At 35.4% G+C, this 18,874-nt stretch overlaps 2 protein-coding genes across 3 annotated transcripts; one reads left to right on the top strand and one right to left on the bottom strand.

Moving 5' to 3' along the window:
- Positions 1-178: 178 nt before the first annotated feature.
- LOC117925489 (auxin-responsive protein IAA9-like) lies at positions 179-1,782 on the bottom strand. Of its 2 annotated transcripts, none has more exons than XM_034844507.1 (4): positions 1,428-1,782; positions 1,076-1,287; positions 885-966; positions 179-423 (listed from the first exon to the last, which is right to left on the bottom strand). In XM_034844507.1, the coding sequence occupies exons 1-4, from the start codon at positions 1,703-1,705 to the stop codon at positions 372-374; spliced, it is 624 nt and encodes a 207-aa protein (XP_034700398.1). In that variant the 5' UTR covers positions 1,706-1,782; the 3' UTR covers positions 179-371. The 2 variants fall into 2 exon arrangements, with proteins under 2 accessions (XP_034700398.1, XP_034700397.1); XM_034844506.1 differs by having other exon boundaries at positions 1,076-1,338; positions 1,428-1,781.
- Positions 1,783-9,965: 8,183 nt separating this feature from the next.
- LOC117924786 (transcription factor MYB82-like) lies at positions 9,966-12,225 on the top strand. Its single transcript, XM_034843501.1, has 3 exons — positions 9,966-10,011; positions 11,437-11,557; positions 11,674-12,225. The coding sequence occupies exons 1-3, from the start codon at positions 9,966-9,968 to the stop codon at positions 12,077-12,079; spliced, it is 573 nt and encodes a 190-aa protein (XP_034699392.1). The 3' UTR covers positions 12,080-12,225.
- The last annotated feature ends 6,649 nt before the right edge of the window (positions 12,226-18,874 follow it).

Here is an 18,874-nt window from a genome sequence, read left to right as displayed (position 1 = left end):
AAGCCACCATGATTCAAGAATGGAAGCAAACATTTTTTTAATTTTATCACATTTATTTTCTTATTTTTTTTATATTACAACCAAACAATAAAATTACTATCCAATATGCCAACAAAAGGTTAAATAATCAATTAATACTCCAAAAAAAAAATAAAAAAATCAAACAAACAAACAAACAAAAGTTAAGAGGAAAATATATATATATATCTCTCTCTCTATATATATATATAGCTTCTCTAGCTTAGATGAAAATCCACATGTTATGTAGCTAATTAAAGCTGGTCTACACCTTACATACAACTATTCAGAATTGAAGGCAAATTAAACTCTTGTTAAACCAGTCAATTTCTCTACCAGCCTTCCCAACTGAATTAACCGCCAATCCTTAGTATTTTCAGACGCTCCACCGACTGAATGAATGTTCTGCAAAAACATTAAATTTCATAAGCTGTGTTACAAATTAAGTGCCTCAATCATCAAATTTTCCATTATTTAATTTTAAGAAAAAAAAATATACTATGTTTAGTTTTTGAAAAATTTAAGAAAAAAAAAAAGATTTAAAATCAATAATTTCAAGAGCTATATTTAACTAGTTAATATAAAAATTAAATAATTTAAAATTACATAATTTTTTTTAACAAATTTTGATTATAATCATTTTAATTATTATTTTTATTTTTATTTTTATTTTTTTTTACCAAAAATAATATTATATCTTTGAAGAAAGGGTGGTGATATGAATGTTATCAAACTTATAATTACTTATTTGAATTGGGTTTGGATATGATCAAATGGAAAGATCTTTGAAGAATAAGTTTGAAAATAGATATTTTCTTATTATAGGAATTTGGAAATATTGCAAATTACAGCTATAGGTGTATTACCTCCAGGGCACATCTCCTGCAAGCAGCCAGTCTCCTTCTCTATCCTGATAGGCGAGTTTAAAGCTCTGTGCATCTTGTTGGCCTGCATCCAAACAACCCCAAATTCAGAACAAACAGGAAATTCACAATTCGAGGTTGCAATAAACGCGTTCAGAACGCTAACATGTTCCTGAGAATACGTATGTACTTACACTTGCCAAACATGTTGATCAAGGTGTTTGTAAGCGTTTGGTATGAGTGATGGCGGCTCAAGTCAATCTTCCTAGCTATTCCCACTCCCACCATCTTCACTTTCACGTACTTGGAGTTGGGCTTTACACCGCCGCCGACGCCGGCTCTGGCGCTGCCATTCTGCAGTACTGTCCGGTCATTGTCGTCTCTGTTGTCGGAACAAATCTTCTTCCTCCGGAATTTGATCGGCGGCCAACCCACAATACAATATCCATCATCATTTCTAGTTCAATGACATAAACTGAAATTACTTCTCAATCAAAATTGTCAACGTGGATTGCATGAAAGAGAATAGAGAAAAAGAGAGACTACTTTTTAGCAATGAAGGAGCTGTTCTCCACTCCTTGACGATCATCATCGTCGTCGTCGTCGTTCGGGTGATCGTTCCAAAGAAGAAGAGGCAACGTCTGAGGTGGGAGCTCAAAGGCTTCAATGAACCCACGTTTTTTGTTGCTCCTGCCGCTGATCATATCATCTCCACGGCCGCAAAGGTCTGAAGAAGCCGCCTCCGTGGGGTCGGAGACATGGCAGTTAAGATCGAAGTCATTGACGGGCGAGGTTGGGAGAGCGAGGCCAAGTTGAAGCTCCATGACTCTCAAACAACAGTAACAAACAAAGGAGTGAATAAAAAAATGAGATGGGAAGAAGAGAGATTTAGGGTAGAAGCCTTAAGGTGGGGTGTGAGAAGGATTTTAATAGAGACAGAGGGAAAGTGGGGTGAGAGAGACAGGCGGTGGGCGAAGAGGAGAGCCCGGGTTGGGCGGGTACCCGACAATGTGTTGCAACAATTTTCAATGTGTCCGTATCAATGCTAGACTTTTTGCCGACCCACTTGCCCTACCGCTGCTTTGCTCATCGTTTTCCCAACAAGCACTGCCCATTTATTTTATGTCTCTCTGCTTTTCCCATTCTCACTGAAACTCCCTAACCCCCCACTCTCCACTCTCCACCACTCGTTTTAATTAATTACCATTTAATCCCTTGTTTATTAAACCCACTAGCCAAATTTGTTTTTCCGAATGATTATCAAGAAGCGTTGTGCACACGCGCCATATAAGAGCGTGGGAGCTGTCTCTCTCTTTCTGGGTCCTATTACCATTAATGGCATGGCAAAGCCCTGGGCCCTACCTGTTTAGGTCCTAGGCATACAAAAACCCAACCTATGGTCCAGGTGGGCCCAGCGCACTTCACATATTTGTGCTGGATGGATCATCTCCGTAACGCCACCCAAAACATTTAAAGCATGCATTATTTATAAAAATGGGCCTTTTTTGCCATGTTCGTGTGTGCCCTGAACCCAACAAAAAGCGTTTCGTAAAAACATAAAACCATAATATTCCCCACATTATATGCTTCCAAGTGGTTTCTGAAATTAAAAAGGGCATATGTTCCCTACCTATTATGTTTTTGTTATAGTCGGTCCATTCCAATAATATAAACACTTAAGCCCGACGGAGTCCCATCTCTAATACAGTCCTTGTCCGATGTCATCTTCCCATCACAATGAAAATGAAGCATGTGAAGTTCACGTGATACCGGCAAGCCCACGAGGCCCTGTGGTCCGCGCCCGCCCCAACCCGCACGAGGCAATCCATGGTGCCATCATCCTTCCAACAATTGCCCCTCCCTCTTCGAATTGGGTCCACCCCTCTTCATCCACCCTCTATCATTCTCATTTATAACTGCCTTACAACTTTCATCAGGTCCATGCCATGGACCATGTCGGCTCACTCGGCTCGTACGGAGAGTCCGGCGTTCTACTCGGTTTTGCGAATTACCGAGTCACATTGTATGACTCATTCGTGTGTCGAGATGATTTTAGGAGCGGGAAAATCTCCACCACCCACATTGCATGATTCATGCTGTTGGGTGGAATTTGTGGAGTGGTTTTCAATGAGTCAAAAATGGTAGAAAGTGAGCCACTCTCTCAACATCGGTGATAGAGAATTTAATTCTTGTCTCCAATAGAGACCCATCCTAGGGTTCAGTCTATAGAACAAATCGACAAATGTATGTATGGTAGGAATAAGCTAAGTTATCGTAATCGTATCTATTGAATAAATGATAAGATTCACATCATTGAATTAAAAAATTTATTTTTCCTCAAATTTTTTAAAATTAAACATAACTTTTATGTTATGATTCATTCTAGTATCTTTACCTTAATCTAATCTTGTCTGTCTTATGTCCAATGTATGTGTTTTTTTATTCATGTAAAAAAATCATCATTATAAACTCGTGTGAAAAAATAAAAGCAAAAAACAAAGGAAGGTTACTTTGTTGGGCGGGTGTTGAGAAGGAAGGACACTGAAATCTCTTGGTGTCGGATTGGGGTCGCCCCACCATTTGACTTCGAGAAGAAGCAAGTGGCGACGGTAAGACCCTACACTCCCATACTGATTTCCTTCAGATTTCCTCGCTGTCCAGGACCCAGGTAGCGATGGATCCCTTTCATTATCTACAGTTTTCTATTTGTTTTTTGCTTTTCTTTCCCTCTCGATCTTTGGATTCCATCACACGTGGGCAGGGCAGAGGCCAGAAGTCCGAGCCTCTGGGGTCTTCTTGGTGGGTAGGGGGTATTTGGGTCATTAGTCGTGGGACCACTGGCCGGCTTGTTCGGGGTGGTCCTTGTGCGTTTTGGGTCAGTAATGAAGCGAACTAGCCCCTAAGTCAAGCGACAAGGGAATAAATTATTGACAGTTAAAGGTGACGTGTTTGCAGCTGAACGTGACACGTCCGTACCTAGACTCGGGATCTGTTTGTTAGATTAGGATGGGTCCAGCAATGGAAATCTCATTCTTATTCCCCTCCATGCCATCATTTTCCAACCAGTATAGGACTTGGAGCTTAAGATCTTCTTATTAAGTCTAATAACAACTTTTCTTTGTGAAAGCAAGGCATTTAATTTGTGGAAATTGATTCATATTTTAATTAAATTTTTATCATACTAAAATTGTACCGTTTGATTTTAATTTTTGAAACTTCAAAATGTGATACCTGAAAAAATGGAATCTTTCAAACGATTGTATGTAGAAGTTGATCCAATGATTAAGTCGTTGGTATGATTTCGTTTGTCGCATTAGAATTATTATTAGTCAGTTTCCAAAAGAAAAGGTTCCTTGATTCCATCACTCAATTTAATTAATTGTTGAGTGATGATGTGTCAGTTCAATAATGGTCCATTTGATGGTTGGGCCTGGCTCATAAATTTTCAACATGGTCCACACGGTACAGGCCTGACCAAGCTGCCCATACTTGACATCAAAGCCCACAAATTCTGGCAGTCTATGTCAGTAGCTCAGCAAAAACTCAGCCACCAGGAGGTGAGGTGGGGTGGGGCCTGTACATCTCCTCTGTCAGATGTGGTCTCTACCCCTTCAGGATCGTTAACCAAGAAGCCGTTGTAATGGGGCCCGTGCTCTGAAATGACCGTAGCCCATCTTGGCCAAAACCTGGACACGGGCTAGGTACATTATTGGTTTGACTAAATAGTATCCTGATCTAATCTAGCCCATACTACAAAAGGCCTGGTCGAAAGAGTGGGCTGAAATTTGGGCTTACGTTTATCGGGTTTCACATGTTCCACTGTATTTATTGGGCTCCATCTCATGGGCTCATGTTTATCACTCTCCATCCTCCCTCTAATAATTCTAGGAAGAATTTGGTTAAAGCCCATTTCACTAATAAAGATTTACCCCTGAATTGGGTTTTTTTATCAGAAAAAAACGAACTTTTTTTTTTTTTTAAAGACACTATTCGAATTGTAAAAATTTTATTGAACACAAAACTTCTTACATAAATCAAAATAGAGCTTCTACAATAAATAATTTATTTTGGTTTTTACTTAATTTTTTTTTCTTTAAAGTCATAATATTTTTGAACAAAATTAGTCAAATAGGCACTAAAACTCTTATTGAACTTAAAAAAAATCACTTTTAACTTCTCAAAAGTCGAACCAAATAAACCCGAATAGTAAGTTTAAGAGGCTCAAACACGTCCAATTTGGAAAATATTTAATTAGCGGTAAAACATACAATTGGAGTATTTGAACAGTGAAAAGAAAAAAAGTTGTAGGGATTCAAAAAGTAATGCTAAAGTAGGGTATGCCTTTGATTTTCCTCTCATTTAAGCCTTCTTGGACATGTGATTTCACTGGTGAGTCAAGAATCAAGAAAAGTGAGGCCTTTCTCACAACAACTTTATCTTTCATTTTTAGGCTTACTACATCTTTACAGGCAGTCCAAAAAAATCTAAGCAACCCCTGCCCCATCTTATGACAATTAAAGCAATGTCACAGGCCTTGAATATGACCCACTAAGGCATCCTTTCAATCCAAACACTCACCTTTTTCCCCCTTTTGAAATTGAATTCACTTAAATTAATATTTTATTGTATAATAATTACTGAGTTAACTCATCCTATATTTTTTTGGTGGGTGGGAGCCCCTCTTTTTTTTCCCTCTTTGGGACAGCTCTGATTCTCATACACTGTTATAAAGAAAAGGGGGACCCTTTATCAGTGGAGTCACGTGATTTGGGTGTGACAATGAATCTTGTTTTATTGACAAGAGTAAGAGTATTGAACTAAACATAATTTACTTATAAGGATGGGGTGGATTTTTCTTTTATAAATTCAAGAGGGTTTTAGGGTAAATTCGAGTATGACTTTGTCCTGACTTATTCCCATTACATATATTATTAAATAAAATAGTATTTTAATTGATTTTCTTTAATTTTTAAACTTTTGTTTAATATAAAAATTTTACTTTTCATAAAAATAAATTATAAACATTTATTTCTTTATAACTTATATTTGTTTTTAATATAACTTAAAATCTTAAAAATAAAAATTTAAGAAAATTAAAAAAAATATTCTGAACAGAGAAAGAATATGAGAATTTCCTACCTCCATCTCAGTTAATTCATTTATATATTTTTGAAGCAAGAAAGAAAATAGGTACCTATTTATATGAGATTAGGGGTAGAATATAGGAAAAATGGGGATTTGGGTGTAGAATTTAGTAGAAAGGAAGAGGGGGTTATGGTGAAAGAAAAAATGATTGAAACCAGTTTGAAGCTTTAAGAAAAATGATTAAAAGGGTTGGAGGGTATGTTTGAAGTTTTTAAGAAAAGTGATTAGAAGGGGTAGTAGGGTAGGTTCGAAGCTTTAAGAAAAATGATTAAAAGGGTAGGTTTGAAGCTTTAACAAGATAATTGGGGTTTGGGGTGGGAGAGGAAAAGTGGAATGTGATTGTTGATAAGAATGTTAAAGTAAAGGGAATCATTTGTCTTAAAAGCCCTAAACATGCCAGCTTAAAAGCCACTCCCCTATCCTTCTTAATGTGTGTGCTGAATTTCAAGTCACACTAGTTATATAATGTTAATGATTGAGACTAAATTTTAGTCTCCATAACTTTTGGATTTGGTTGTGTACTCCCTTTCCAACACTGGAGCCAAGAATTGCAATATATTTGAATTTATTTTTAAAACGAGAAAGATGATAAATAAATATTAATCTAAACATCAAATTGCATTCTTATTAAGATTTTAACATTTTTTTTCCCTTTATATGACATTATGATTCACCTTCATAAAATCCCATTTCCATTCCTGTATATAATATTACATATCGGATGAGAGAAAAAGTTTTTTAGACTATATATATATGAATTTCATTTAATTTTATAGAAACGTTTTAAAGTTATAAGGATCATCGAGTTAAAACGAATAATATCTATACAGTTGGAAATTGGTTTATATAAATGATATCAAAACCACTAGGACCTCTTCACCCTTTACACGTGTTTTAAAACTTGAAAAAAAGAAATTAAATTTTTTTTTTGAATTAAATTGATTTTTCATTTTCATTATTTATTCATACGTTTTGACGTTGAATGTACAGGAAAATAATTATATATGTTCTATGTATAAACTTGACTTCCCTTTTCAAACATGGATTTTATAAAGAGCATCTTAAAAATAAAAAAGAAAAGGAGAGAACAGTAGTACCACCTTCTTCTTCACCACTCACCACTCACCACTCACCAGTAAGGCAACAAAGGCCTTGATCAGTCACATTTCACAAAAGTTGGTATGAAGGGAAAAGGCAGGGGATGAAACAGGGTGGAAATACCCACTTCCTCTTTCCATCTTATATTATTTGGGTTAAAGGGGGGCAAAGGCTTTTGCTTTTTTATTGGTACTCTAGATTCTAAAAGAGGATGAATATTGTGGAGGAACTGACCCAAAGTGTGGAATGTAGTCCAAACAACCTTGTCATTTTCCCACACTCCTACTCCTTTACTTTTCTTGGTACGGAGGTAGCATCTTGGACTCCTTTGCATCATGGTAAAGTGGACTTACAAGAGTAGTGCACTAGGACAACAGTGTAATCCTCTTATATCTTCAATGGAATATCCAAATAAGGCCACAAAAGTTTGATATGATTTATTAATATGATTCAATTTTAATACATTTTTTTATGGATTTGAAATAGATATATTCTAATTTGAATCAAATTTATGTTTATCTATATAACCCGTTTGATTAATAAATTATTTTTAGGTCAATTGTATAATATAAATTTGATTTGAATGAACTTATTTAATAATTATATTGATTAACCTAATTATAATTATAATCCATCTAACTCATATTTAATTTATCTAAAATTTGATTTTGAATAAATAGTTCAATTAAATTACAAACATAGTATTTTGAAAGGTTAATCATATTAATTTAAATAAAACTTAATTTGACCGGATTATTAAGTATATCCTCAACTTGAAGCACAAACATTCAATCCTTACTTTAATGTGAATAAAAGAACACTCAACCTAATACAATTAATGAATAAATACAAGAAAGTTAATATGAATGATAAAAGTGTAGTATGATGATTTGCAAATTAGAGTTTAATGCACCAAAAGGGAAAACAATGTGAGAAATAGGTTGGTAAGAAGTTTAAAGTAGGTGTTCTCTATACAATAAATGAAAGAGAGCTCTCAATTTATAGGTTTCTAACCTCAAACACCCAAAATGACACCAATTGGTATTCTCAAGCAAGCTGTGGTACGACTGGTTGACTAGCTGTTGGACATTTAATGTACTACAGGTGATTGTTAGGACTTGTTCGGACCTTGATGGAGAAAGGGATACATTCGATCAAGAATGACTTCTCCTCAATCGGGACGACAAACCAACTAGATGAGAGAAGGTTTTATGCACCCCTTGATTGGTCTTTAATTAGGAAAGGATAATCGATTTGATTGGTTCTCAACTGGTTGAGTCAGTTGAGCATGCCCTTGATCGGTTGAACAAAATTGACTTAAAAACCCTTCCTTTTTAAATTTAATCATTTCTAACACTTAGGTAACATCTTTAAGTTCTTTTATAAAACAAGTTTAAGAGGTTTTTGCCTAAGGTTTTGGATTAAAACTCGAATTCAGAAAATATGATCTTTAAGGTTCAAAAGGAGTATGAATAAGAGATGCATGAATGAATTGAAAAAACTAAGTGCGCCTAAATATTTGCCTTACATAGGTTCATAAGCTTAAAAAACTTTCATGCACACATGATCTTGCATTCTTCTGATCCTTTAATGAATAACTTGATTTTCGCAATTAACATTTGAAATTTATCTTGATTTCAACTAATTAGCAAACTAACTATGATTTATTATCATTAAAACTTACTTAGGAGAACCCTTGAGTTAACATATAGTAACATGAGTATCATCAGTGTGAGATAGGGAATAAAGGTAAACTGTTTTTATTTCCAACTTAAATCACATTACTTCCATCTTAAAGTTTTATAAGAGAAAAAGATTAATCATTTGAATCATTTAGAGTCTAAGTAGCAAGGGCTTGAGAAAGATTTTCATATTGGTTTCAATAGTCAAACCTATATCAACAATCAATAAAAGGTGATTTGATCTTAGTCGCAGAAACGTGATAAGTAACTTTACCACTATTATTTGTATTATTTTGATGTTGTCACTGTCGTCTTAAAGGATTTCCTCATTTTGATTGACATTTATTGTTGCTAGGCTATCCTTGATTATTGTTGCCATATGAGAATTTTGACTTCCATTTTGGACATTATAATGCCGAACAAGTGTGCAACCTTTACCCCTTCAATTAAATTGCTCTTTGCTCCGTCAACCATTCTAACCTCAACCATGTTGTTTAAAGAAAGTTTGTGTATACTCTAAATAAACCTTTTCTTCCTCCCTTTGTGTAACCAATAATTGTTCATAACCTTAAAAGGGCTAACACATGAACTAACTAAAGGTTGGATGTGTGATTTGGTGAACATGGCCAAACAAAAATATTGATATTTTGGATCCAAACCATGAGCAAATCAGAAAAACTTGTCTAGATCTAAACTTAACTTTTCGATGGTATCAAGATTATCATAAATAAAATTAAAGCCTTTCAAGTATTCTTCTAGGGGGACTATGACCTTTTTTTTTTTGATAAATATCAATATTTTATTTTATTATTATTTTTTTTATGGTTGACCCCTCTTCTCTACTATGATTAGAAGTAGTTGGTCGAGGTACAAACCCAATATACTTTTTTTTTCATCAAAAATCATTCTTAAAATATCTTATTTTCTGGCTTTGAGGAGTCATAAAGTGAGCAAATGATCATTGTTCATCCATGGCCAGCAGAGTGGTTCGAATCGTTACGCGAAGGGAATGAGGTCTTTGGATAAGACAAAAGAAGTAGGTCCTTTCTTTCTTTTGTCTTCTTCTTTGTAAATATAAAAACAAGAGTTCCTCCGACATGACAACCAAGTAGCCAATAAGAAGTTAGATGGGTGTTATTGTCATCATCGAAGATTAACCATGACAATGATGGTAGTGATGATTGTGACTAGGTTTGTCTTGTTCGGTAAGTTTTGAATGAAGAATTACTGAATGAGAGGAAAACTTCAAAAAGAGAGAATTATGGGTCCAGAAGTATGGTTCCAAGTCTTGGATTATTCAATATTTTTATGATCAGGTGGTCATGTCATGATCTTCCCTGCTGTGCACACTCTAAAAAGACACCAATTATATATCCTCTCTTTGTACTCGAAAGAGTGAGGAAGATAAGCCTTCGGATATGCGTTTCAGGGCGGTGGATCCCAAAACAATCAAAGCACGAATTAAGAATAGTCTTGGATTTGTAATTTTATATAATCTGAAAAAAAAAAAATCACATCCAATTTCTTAAAACACAATTTCATCTTCCACACTTAATAAATTTTTTGAAAATGTTAGGATTATATTTGATAAGAATAGTCTTTTATATATATATATATATATGGAAAATAATTTAAAATAAAATATTTATTTTATAAAGTATTTGAAAGTATAAAAAATAAGTTGAAAATATTTTAAAATTTTAAATATATTTTTATTTAAAAAATATAAGAAAATTGTTTTGAAAAATTATTCCCAAAAAATAAAAAAAATTATTTTTTGAAAGACTGTTTTGAAAAACTGTTTTGAAAAACCTTATCCAAACGCATCCTAGAATTCGGGAAATTGATAATCCAAACATGTAGAAAATTAAGAACAATTCAAAATAAAATTACCATTTCTTTTGTTCAACCTTTAATGAGAACCTTAAAGCTAGAAACTCGAGTGGGGAAACGAGGCACACGTGCAACCCACAACCCCTTTAAGGGCTCAGGGAATTGTGTATGTAAGAAAGGTAGCCTACTTATGAGTTCACTTTAAAATTAATCAGCCAGCGAACATATCATATCCAACTTTCGTGTTTTTGTGTGTGATTTGTTTTCTTTTGATAATTTTGATTTGTTTTTTCTTAGACATCCCAAAAGTCAGAAGTGGAACAGAGATATGCTTTTGGAGGGGTAAGTATATCAAGGAAAGCAAAAGTGGAGCAGAAGAGGGCCCTCACGTCAATCAAAGGGTGTAATCCATTTGGAGAGTGCAACTCAGTGTGGCAGACCACCTCTTTCTCCGTATAATTATTTACATTCCTTCTCTCTCTCCTCCCATACAAATCTTTCTGTGGGTGTGAGAAAGACGTCAGAAAAGAGAGGGACTTTGTGTTGGTAATGGAGGAGACTGGAGGACTTGTGCCCGAGCCAAGGGTGAAGAAAGGCTTGTGGAAACCCAAAGGGGACTTGCTTTTGAACAAATATGTGGAGCTCATGGAGAAGCTAGCTCATATACATACATACATACACATATATATATATATATACACACACACACTTTTCTCTCTCTCAACTTAGTAAATGTCGATGCATGTATGGGAAAACTACTGAATATATATTCTGTACCTCACAGGATTGATGAGGAGTGGGCCGGAAGAGTTGCAAGCTGAGATGGAAGAATTATCTGAGACCCAACATAAAACGTGGTGGGATTTCCAAAGATGAAGAAGATATTATTATCCGAATGCATAAGCTTCTGGGAAACCGGTATATTCTGCTTGCCAAGCTCTTAACAAAACCAAGTTGATAAGATATTCCTCGAATTGATCAGAAAAAGGTGATGGGTACATTCCAATGTTTTGTTTTGTTTTTGTTTTGTGTAGATGGTCTCTGATCGCGGGTCGCCTCCCAGGTCGAACGGATAATGACGTGAAGAACTATTGGAACACCCGTTTGAACAAGGGACGGTCCGGAGGCAAAAGAAAGAGCCCCAGCAGTGATGATAATGCTGGGCACAAGAGACGCCGAGGATTGCCAAATTCTGGGCCCAACTGCGACGGAAGTCCAGAGAAGAGCAGTGAAGGATCTGATGGAAGAAAGCAAGAGGCGTCTCATAATATTCCTGATAATAATCCTAGGATGGAAGATACAAAGAGCTTCAACCATGACATAAAATCTCCATGGCTGCCAATTGTGGAGGACAAAGCATTCTTATTTTATGTTGAACCCTTCATATCCTTCTCAGATGCCTTTGTTTTATTTGAAACATTGGGAGAGATAGAATGGTGAAGACACCCACTCACCCTCACTACCGGAGGAGGGCATGAAGCGACTGCTGTGTCCTGGGCTGTTGAGTGTTGAATTATGATTACTGTTGTTGAATGTTGAATTATGTTGGTTCTTTTTGTTTTCTTTTGTCTTGTTTTTTGTTTTTTTCGGTTTATATGATGGATTATATATTTATATATATATAATATACATGTAATTGGAAAAGCAAGGTACTTTTCCAGGTATTCTCTCTCTAAGCAAGTTAGCGATGACTGATGAGAATCGGGAAGACATTATGCGTCACTTAAAAAAATGAGGTGGGCCACTTACCCAGTTCAGTGTCCTTCATATCCATCCCAAGTACTTCATGATGGGCTAAGTTTAGAACCCACATGTAGGTATATAAATGGTATTAGGGTTTTGGCATTATGAGAAAGGGGAGATTGACTGAGAAAATCAAAGAAAATTAAGGTTGTTTCCTAAGCAATGTTCCGGATTCAAGGTGAAGTTACAAGTTCTTTCATCAATCTTTTGGAAAGTCTCTATGGTATATTTTCTCCCTGTTTTATTTTTGTTTATGTTGTCTAGGGTGATGAATTCTCACCTCAAACATTGAAATATTTATATAAGTTTTCAAGGTGAAAAAACTTGAAGACTTAATTATTGTATTCCCATTTATTGAAGTGAAAGAAATTTTCTTCGTAGTTTTTTACATCTATTTGGAGGGTTTTTCCATGTTATATTTGGTGTCGCTTTTTGGTTGATTATTCTTGATTACCACTTTTTTTTTTTTTTTTTTAGGGTTGTTATTATTCTTGAAAGGTAGTTATCAATATGGAAGAATTTTTTTAACTTTAGTAGGTGAATACTCTAGATCTCTCCTTTTATCTTCCCAACAAGTGGTATCAGAGTCTGGTTGTGAGATCTCTTATTCTTGAAAGGGATGGAGATAAAAGGGAACTCAACCTCCATGATAAACTTAATAATTCAAATTGGGCTATGTGGAAGTCCATGATGGAAGATTTTCTCACCATCAAAGATTTGTCAGATACTCTTGACAGTGAGGAAATCAAACCCAAAGATATTTCTAATTAGGAATGAAATAAGATGAACAAAAAAGCAATTGCCTAGATTAGGCAATGGATTGACACATTCTCACGTCACCATGTGGCAAATGAAAAAATGCCTATAATTTCTGGAAGAAATTGGAATCAATTTTTGAACAAAAAAACTGCTGGGAATAAAAATTTTTTGTTAAAAAAGTTAGTGAACATGAAGTTAAATGAATGAACACTAATTATAGATCACTTGAATGCTTTTCAGAGTATTGTTAATCAGTTGGCTGCTATGAAAATGGTTATGAATGATGAGATGCAAGTATCTTTGTTGTTGTGTTTACTGCCAAACAATTGGAAAACTTTTGTTGTGACTATCAACAACTTTGTTCCGAATGGTGCATTGTCTATGAAGCCTATGAAGGGAAATTTGTTCAATGAAGAGACAAAAGAAAGGCTTATGAGACAGAAAATGCGCAAACCCTCATTACAGGAAGTAGAGGAAAAAATAGGGATAAAGAGCAGAAATGTCATGACAAGTTTGAGGAAATGTCTCAATCCAGAGATAAAATCAAATGTTTCCATTATAGAAAAGAAGGACATATGAAAAGGAATTGCCGAATTTGCAAAAGGGAATATAATAAACAGAATCAGGAAAAAGAAGATGCCACAAAGACTACAACCTCTGTATCCAACAATGATAAAGTCTTAGTGCTCTCATATGAGTGTTTGCATGTAGATGAGCAAAGAGTTGAGTGGATTATAGACACTGCAACCTTCTACTATGCTACTCATCACTTGAAGTTTTTTTCCAACTACAAAGTTGGAGACTTTGACACAGTCAAGATGGAAAACTCTAGTCACTCCTAGATTGTAGGAATGAGTGATGTTTACTTTGAAACCAATATGAGGTGCAAGTTGACATTGAAAGATGTAAGACATGTTCTAGATTTATGCCTTAATCTAATGTCAGGTTTTGTCTTGGACAAGCAAGGTTATGAAAACCACTTTGGCAAGGGCAAATGAAAGCTTACTAAGGGCTCATTGGTTGTTGCAAAAGGAGAAACATGTTGCACTTTGTACAAGACCTAAGGGAAAGTTTGTAATGATGATTTATATGTTATAGAGAGTATTTCCTTGGAGTTGTGGCATAAAAGATTGGGGCATAGGAGTGAGAAAGGATTGCAAGTTTTGGCAAGGAATTTCTTAATTCCCTTGGCCAAAGAACAAATCTTTATCTTCTTATGATTGTTGTTTGGTTGGAAAACAACATAGAGTTTCCTTTAGTAGTAGATTTAAGAAGAAGTTAGAGAAGTTGGAGTTGGTATACTCTAATGTTTGTGGCCCCATGGATGTGGAAACCCTTGGAGGAAACAAATACTTTGTCACTTTTATTGATGATGTTACCAAGAAGGTATGGATTTATTTGCTTAGAACAAAGGATCAAGTCTTTTAGTATTTTCTGCAGTTTCATGCCATGGTTGAGAGAGAGATTGGAAGGAAATTGAAATGTCTCAGGTATGATAATGGAGGTGAGTACACCTCAAGAGAGTTTGAAACTTACCGCACAAGGAATGGTATAAGGCATGAGAAAATTGTCCCTAACACTGCATAACATAATGGTGTGGTTGAAAGGATAAATCACACCATCATTGAGAGGGTTAGGTGTATGTTGAAGACTGTAAAGTTGTCTAAGGCGTTTTGGGATGAAGCTGCACAAACTGCTTATTATTTGATAAACAAATCTCCACCAGGTCCATTGAACTTTGAGGTTCCAGAGAAGAGGAAAAAATGTTTCCTATTCCCACTTGAGAGTCTTTGGATGTAAAACTTTGTGCATGTTCCCAAAGAACAGATATCCAAACTTGATAATAAGGCAGTTCCACATGTCTTTGTTGGGTATGGTGATGAAGAGTTTGGATTCAGATTGTGGGATCCAACCAAGAAAAAATTGGTTAGAAGTAGAGATGTGGTCTTCCAAGAGGTTTTTGCCTAAGGTTTTGGATTAAAACTCGAATTCAGAAAATATGATTTTTAAGGTTCAAAATGAGTATGAATAAAAGATGCATGAATAAATTGAAAGAACTAAGTGCTCCCAAGTATTTACCTTACATGTGTTCATAAGCTTTAAAAACTTTCATGCAAACATGATTTTGCATTTTTTTGATCTTTTAATCAATAACTTGATTTTCCAATTAAATTTCACAATTAACATTTAAACTCATCTTGATTTCAACTAATTAGCAAACTACCTATGATTTATTATCATTAAAACTTACTTAGAAGAACCCTTGAGTTAACATATAGTAACATGAGCATCATTAGTGTGAGATAGGGAATAAAGGTAAACTATTTTTGTTTCCAACTTAAATCACATCACTTCCATCTTATAGTTTTATATAAGAAAAAAATTAATCATTTGAATCATTTAGAGTATGAGTAGCAAGGGTTTGAGAAAGATTTTCATATTGGTTTCAATAATCAAACCTATACTAACAGTCAATAACAAGGTGATTTGATCTTGGTCCCACAAACGTGATAAGTAACTTTACAATTATTGTTTGCATATTTTGATGTTGTCATTATGGTCCTAAATGATTTCCTCATTTTGATTGACATTTATTGTTTCTAGGCTATCATTGATTATTGTTTCCATATGAGAATTTTGACTTCCATTATGAGCATTATAATACCAAACAAGTGTGCAACCTTTACCCCTTCAATTAAATTGCTTTTTACTTCGTCAACCATTTTAACCTCAACTATGTTGTTTAAAGAAAGTTTGTGTATACTCTAAATAAACCTTTTCTTCCTCCCTTTGTGCAACCAACAATTGTTCATAATCTTGAAGGGCTAAGACATGAACTAACTAAAGGTTGGACGTCATGCGATTTGGTGAACATGGCCAAACAAAAATATTGATATTTTGGATCCAAACCATGAGCAAATTAGAAAAACTTGTCTAGATACAAACCCAACTTCTTGATGGTAGCAATATTATCATAAATAGAATTAAATCCTTGCGAGTATTCTTTTAGGGAGACTATGACCACTTTTTGGTAAATATCAGTATTTTATTTTTTATTTTTTTATTTATTTTTGTTTTGTTTTGTTTTTGTTTTTTGTTTTTTTGTAGTTGACCTCTCTTTTCTACTATGATCAGAAGTGGTTGCTCGAGGTCCAAACCCAATATATACTCTTTTTGCACCAAAAATCTTACTTAAAATATCTTCTTTTCTGGTTTTGAGGAATCATAAAATGAGTAAATCATCATTGTTCATCCATGGCTAGTAAAGTGGTTTGAATCATTATGACCGTGAAGAGAATGAGATCTTTTTATAGGAGAAAAGAAATAGGTGCTTTCTTTTTCTGTCTTCTTCTATGTATATGTAAAAACAAGATTTTCTCCAATATGATAACTAAGTAGCCAATAAGAAGTTAGAAAGGTGTTATTGTCATGAAGATTAACCATAACAATGAAGAGAGTGATGACTATGACTAGGCTTGCCTTGTTTGGTAAGTTTTGAATGAAGAATTATTGAATGATTAGAGGAAAACTTCAAAAAAATAGAATTATAGGTTCAAAAGTAGGATTCGAAGTCTTGGATTATTCAATATTTTTACAAGCTAGTGGTTATTAGTGTTGTGCCAACTAGAAGTAAGCCCGTCTAGCTTCACTAGAGTTAGATGGATTACTTTCATGCACAAAAAGATGTTCGAATAGGTGGTCCGGGCACGCCGCTCCGAAGCTTAAGTTTGAATCTAGCGAGAGTGAATCCAACTTTTTGAATGGCTATGTACGCGTACCTTTTTCATGCATTTGAAGGGGTTTTTATAGAACGTATGGCACCATCATCGCAGTGTTGATTGTGTATTCATGCGCTTCATGTGTTGATGAATGTTGTTGGGGTAGATATTATGCCTTAATAAGGTAGGCAACACCATTATCCTAGATCAGATTGGGTAATCATACCAAACAAGAGTTGTTGATTGTTGTCATTTGTTAACTGTCGTGCAAGAATTCCAAACCGTATCGTTGATTATGCATTTACGTTTGCCAATGTCATTGATTGCGTGTAACAATTGGGTGACATTGATTTTTAGGTATAAATGTCATCTTGATTGTTGCTCATGTATTAGTGGTGATTAATCATCCATTCAATGCTTGGAATTTTTGGTCGGGTTAGTGTGTTTGTCTAAAGATCCCAATCGGCTTGGTTTGTCCATCTAGAAATCCCTAGTTGGCTTGGTCCGTCCATTCCATCTGGCATTGGGAAATAAGGAAATTTGTCTTTCATCTTGCGCTAGACGAAGCTTGTCTTGATCTAGACGGATTGCTCCCGGATTATTCGTTTACCTTGGATGATCAAAGGGTCTTAAGCTTGTGAAGGACACATGGAGGGAAACATCCCACAATGCCCTCTAATCCATCTACCTCAATCTGGTTGGGTTGTTGATGGTCGGGACATGATAGATTGTCCATTTTTTCAATTTTTTGGACGCCAAGGAATGTGTGTTATTTGGTGGTTCAATGATGGGTCACATCGACCGAGGTCAGCTGTCAAACGGCGTGTCCCTTCTTGGTAAGCGCTCCCAGGTGGCTTGATCATTAAAGTTGATCATTAATTAAAGTGAAGCGTGTTGCTTGTATGTAGAGTTTGTGTGTTTGCTTCTTGTCTTCTGGTATATCCCCTATTTGGAGGTATTTTATGATGTCGAGCATCCATCCTGAGTCTGTTTGATCGATATTGCATATTGGCTCGGGAGTGATAGAAGATATGACTTTGAGGTAGATGGGCAACATTACCGTTCCATTTATATAGAGAAAGACAACTATCTCAGGTAGTGTGTTAGCCTTTTCGTTCTTATCTTGTGACACTCATTTGGTGATCCATTTGTCTAGTTTTTTTATGCATTCTTTCACCATGGCAAGGTATCATGCCATATGTTCATTTTTTGCTTCATACTCATTGAATATGTCCGACAATTAGTTGAGAGTCACTCTTGATTTTCGGCTTGGTTGCGGTTAACATTAGGGCAAGATCTAGCCCGACTAGCACAACTTCATATTCTGCCTCATTGTTGGAAGTCGGCAAGCTGAGACAGATAGCTTATTCCATTAGTTTCCTAGTTGGTGATTGTAGGACTAAACCTACTCCGGATCCAGACACCTCAAACGCTCTGTCTACATGAAGTGTCCACCATTTCTCTTTAAGGCAGTCGACTGGATGTATTTGTTTTTTAGGGAGTTCGGTTATAAAGTCGACCATAACCTGCCATTCTAAGGATAATCACGACTGATACTTGATCCCATACTCACTCAACTTGATTGCCCATTTCAACATCCGTTCGGATAGGTTCAGCTTGTGCAAGGTGACTCGGAGTAGGCTGGTTTGTAGATACGATCACTTGATGAGTCTGGAAGTATGGGTGGAGCTTTCGAGTGACACTCTTCAGTGTTAGAGCAGTCTATTCTACTTAGGAATACTATGTCTCAACATCCACTATTGATTTACTCACATAATAGATGAACCTCTGCTCCTTGTTTCATATATGCCAAAACAGATGGTGCTGACAGCGCAATTAGATACAGCCAGATACATGTAGAGTTCTTCGTCGGACTTAGGGTTGCTTAGAATAGGTGGTTCAATGAGATAGTATTTGATTGCCTCAAATGTCTGCATACATTTATCTGTCCAGTTGAACGTGCTTACCCCTTTAAGTTTGAGGAAGAAATGTTGTAGCTTATCTGTGAAAAGAG

The sequence above is a fragment of the Vitis riparia genome, chromosome 11 (assembly GCF_004353265.1).
Source record: "Vitis riparia cultivar Riparia Gloire de Montpellier isolate 1030 chromosome 11, EGFV_Vit.rip_1.0, whole genome shotgun sequence".
Taxonomy (NCBI): Eukaryota; Viridiplantae; Streptophyta; class Magnoliopsida; order Vitales; family Vitaceae; genus Vitis; species Vitis riparia.
Note: the sequence above shows the minus strand (reverse complement) of the source record. Positions and strands in the feature narration are given on the sequence as shown.

Excerpts from the sequence above, each read along its gene's own strand:
- LOC117925489 (XM_034844506.1), bottom strand. The coding sequence starts at position 1,705 with ATGGAGCTTCAACTTGGCCTCGCTCTCCCAACCTCGCCCGTCAATGAC. Across the intron at positions 1,339-1,427 it reads AGCTCCTTCATTGCTAAAAA|AAATGATGATGGATATTGTA; the intron begins GTAGTCTCTCTT and ends TCATTGAACTAG. Across the intron at positions 424-884 it reads GCAGGAGATGTGCCCTGGAG|AACATTCATTCAGTCGGTGG; the intron begins GTAATACACCTA and ends ATGTTTTTGCAG.
- LOC117924786 (XM_034843501.1), top strand. The coding sequence starts at position 9,966 with ATGACAATGATGGTAGTGATGATTGTGACTAGGTTTGTCTTGTTCG. Across the intron at positions 10,012-11,436 it reads GACTAGGTTTGTCTTGTTCG|TGGGCCGGAAGAGTTGCAAG; the intron begins GTAAGTTTTGAA and ends ATTGATGAGGAG. Across the intron at positions 11,558-11,673 it reads CATAAGCTTCTGGGAAACCG|ATGGTCTCTGATCGCGGGTC; the intron begins GTATATTCTGCT and ends TGTTTTGTGTAG.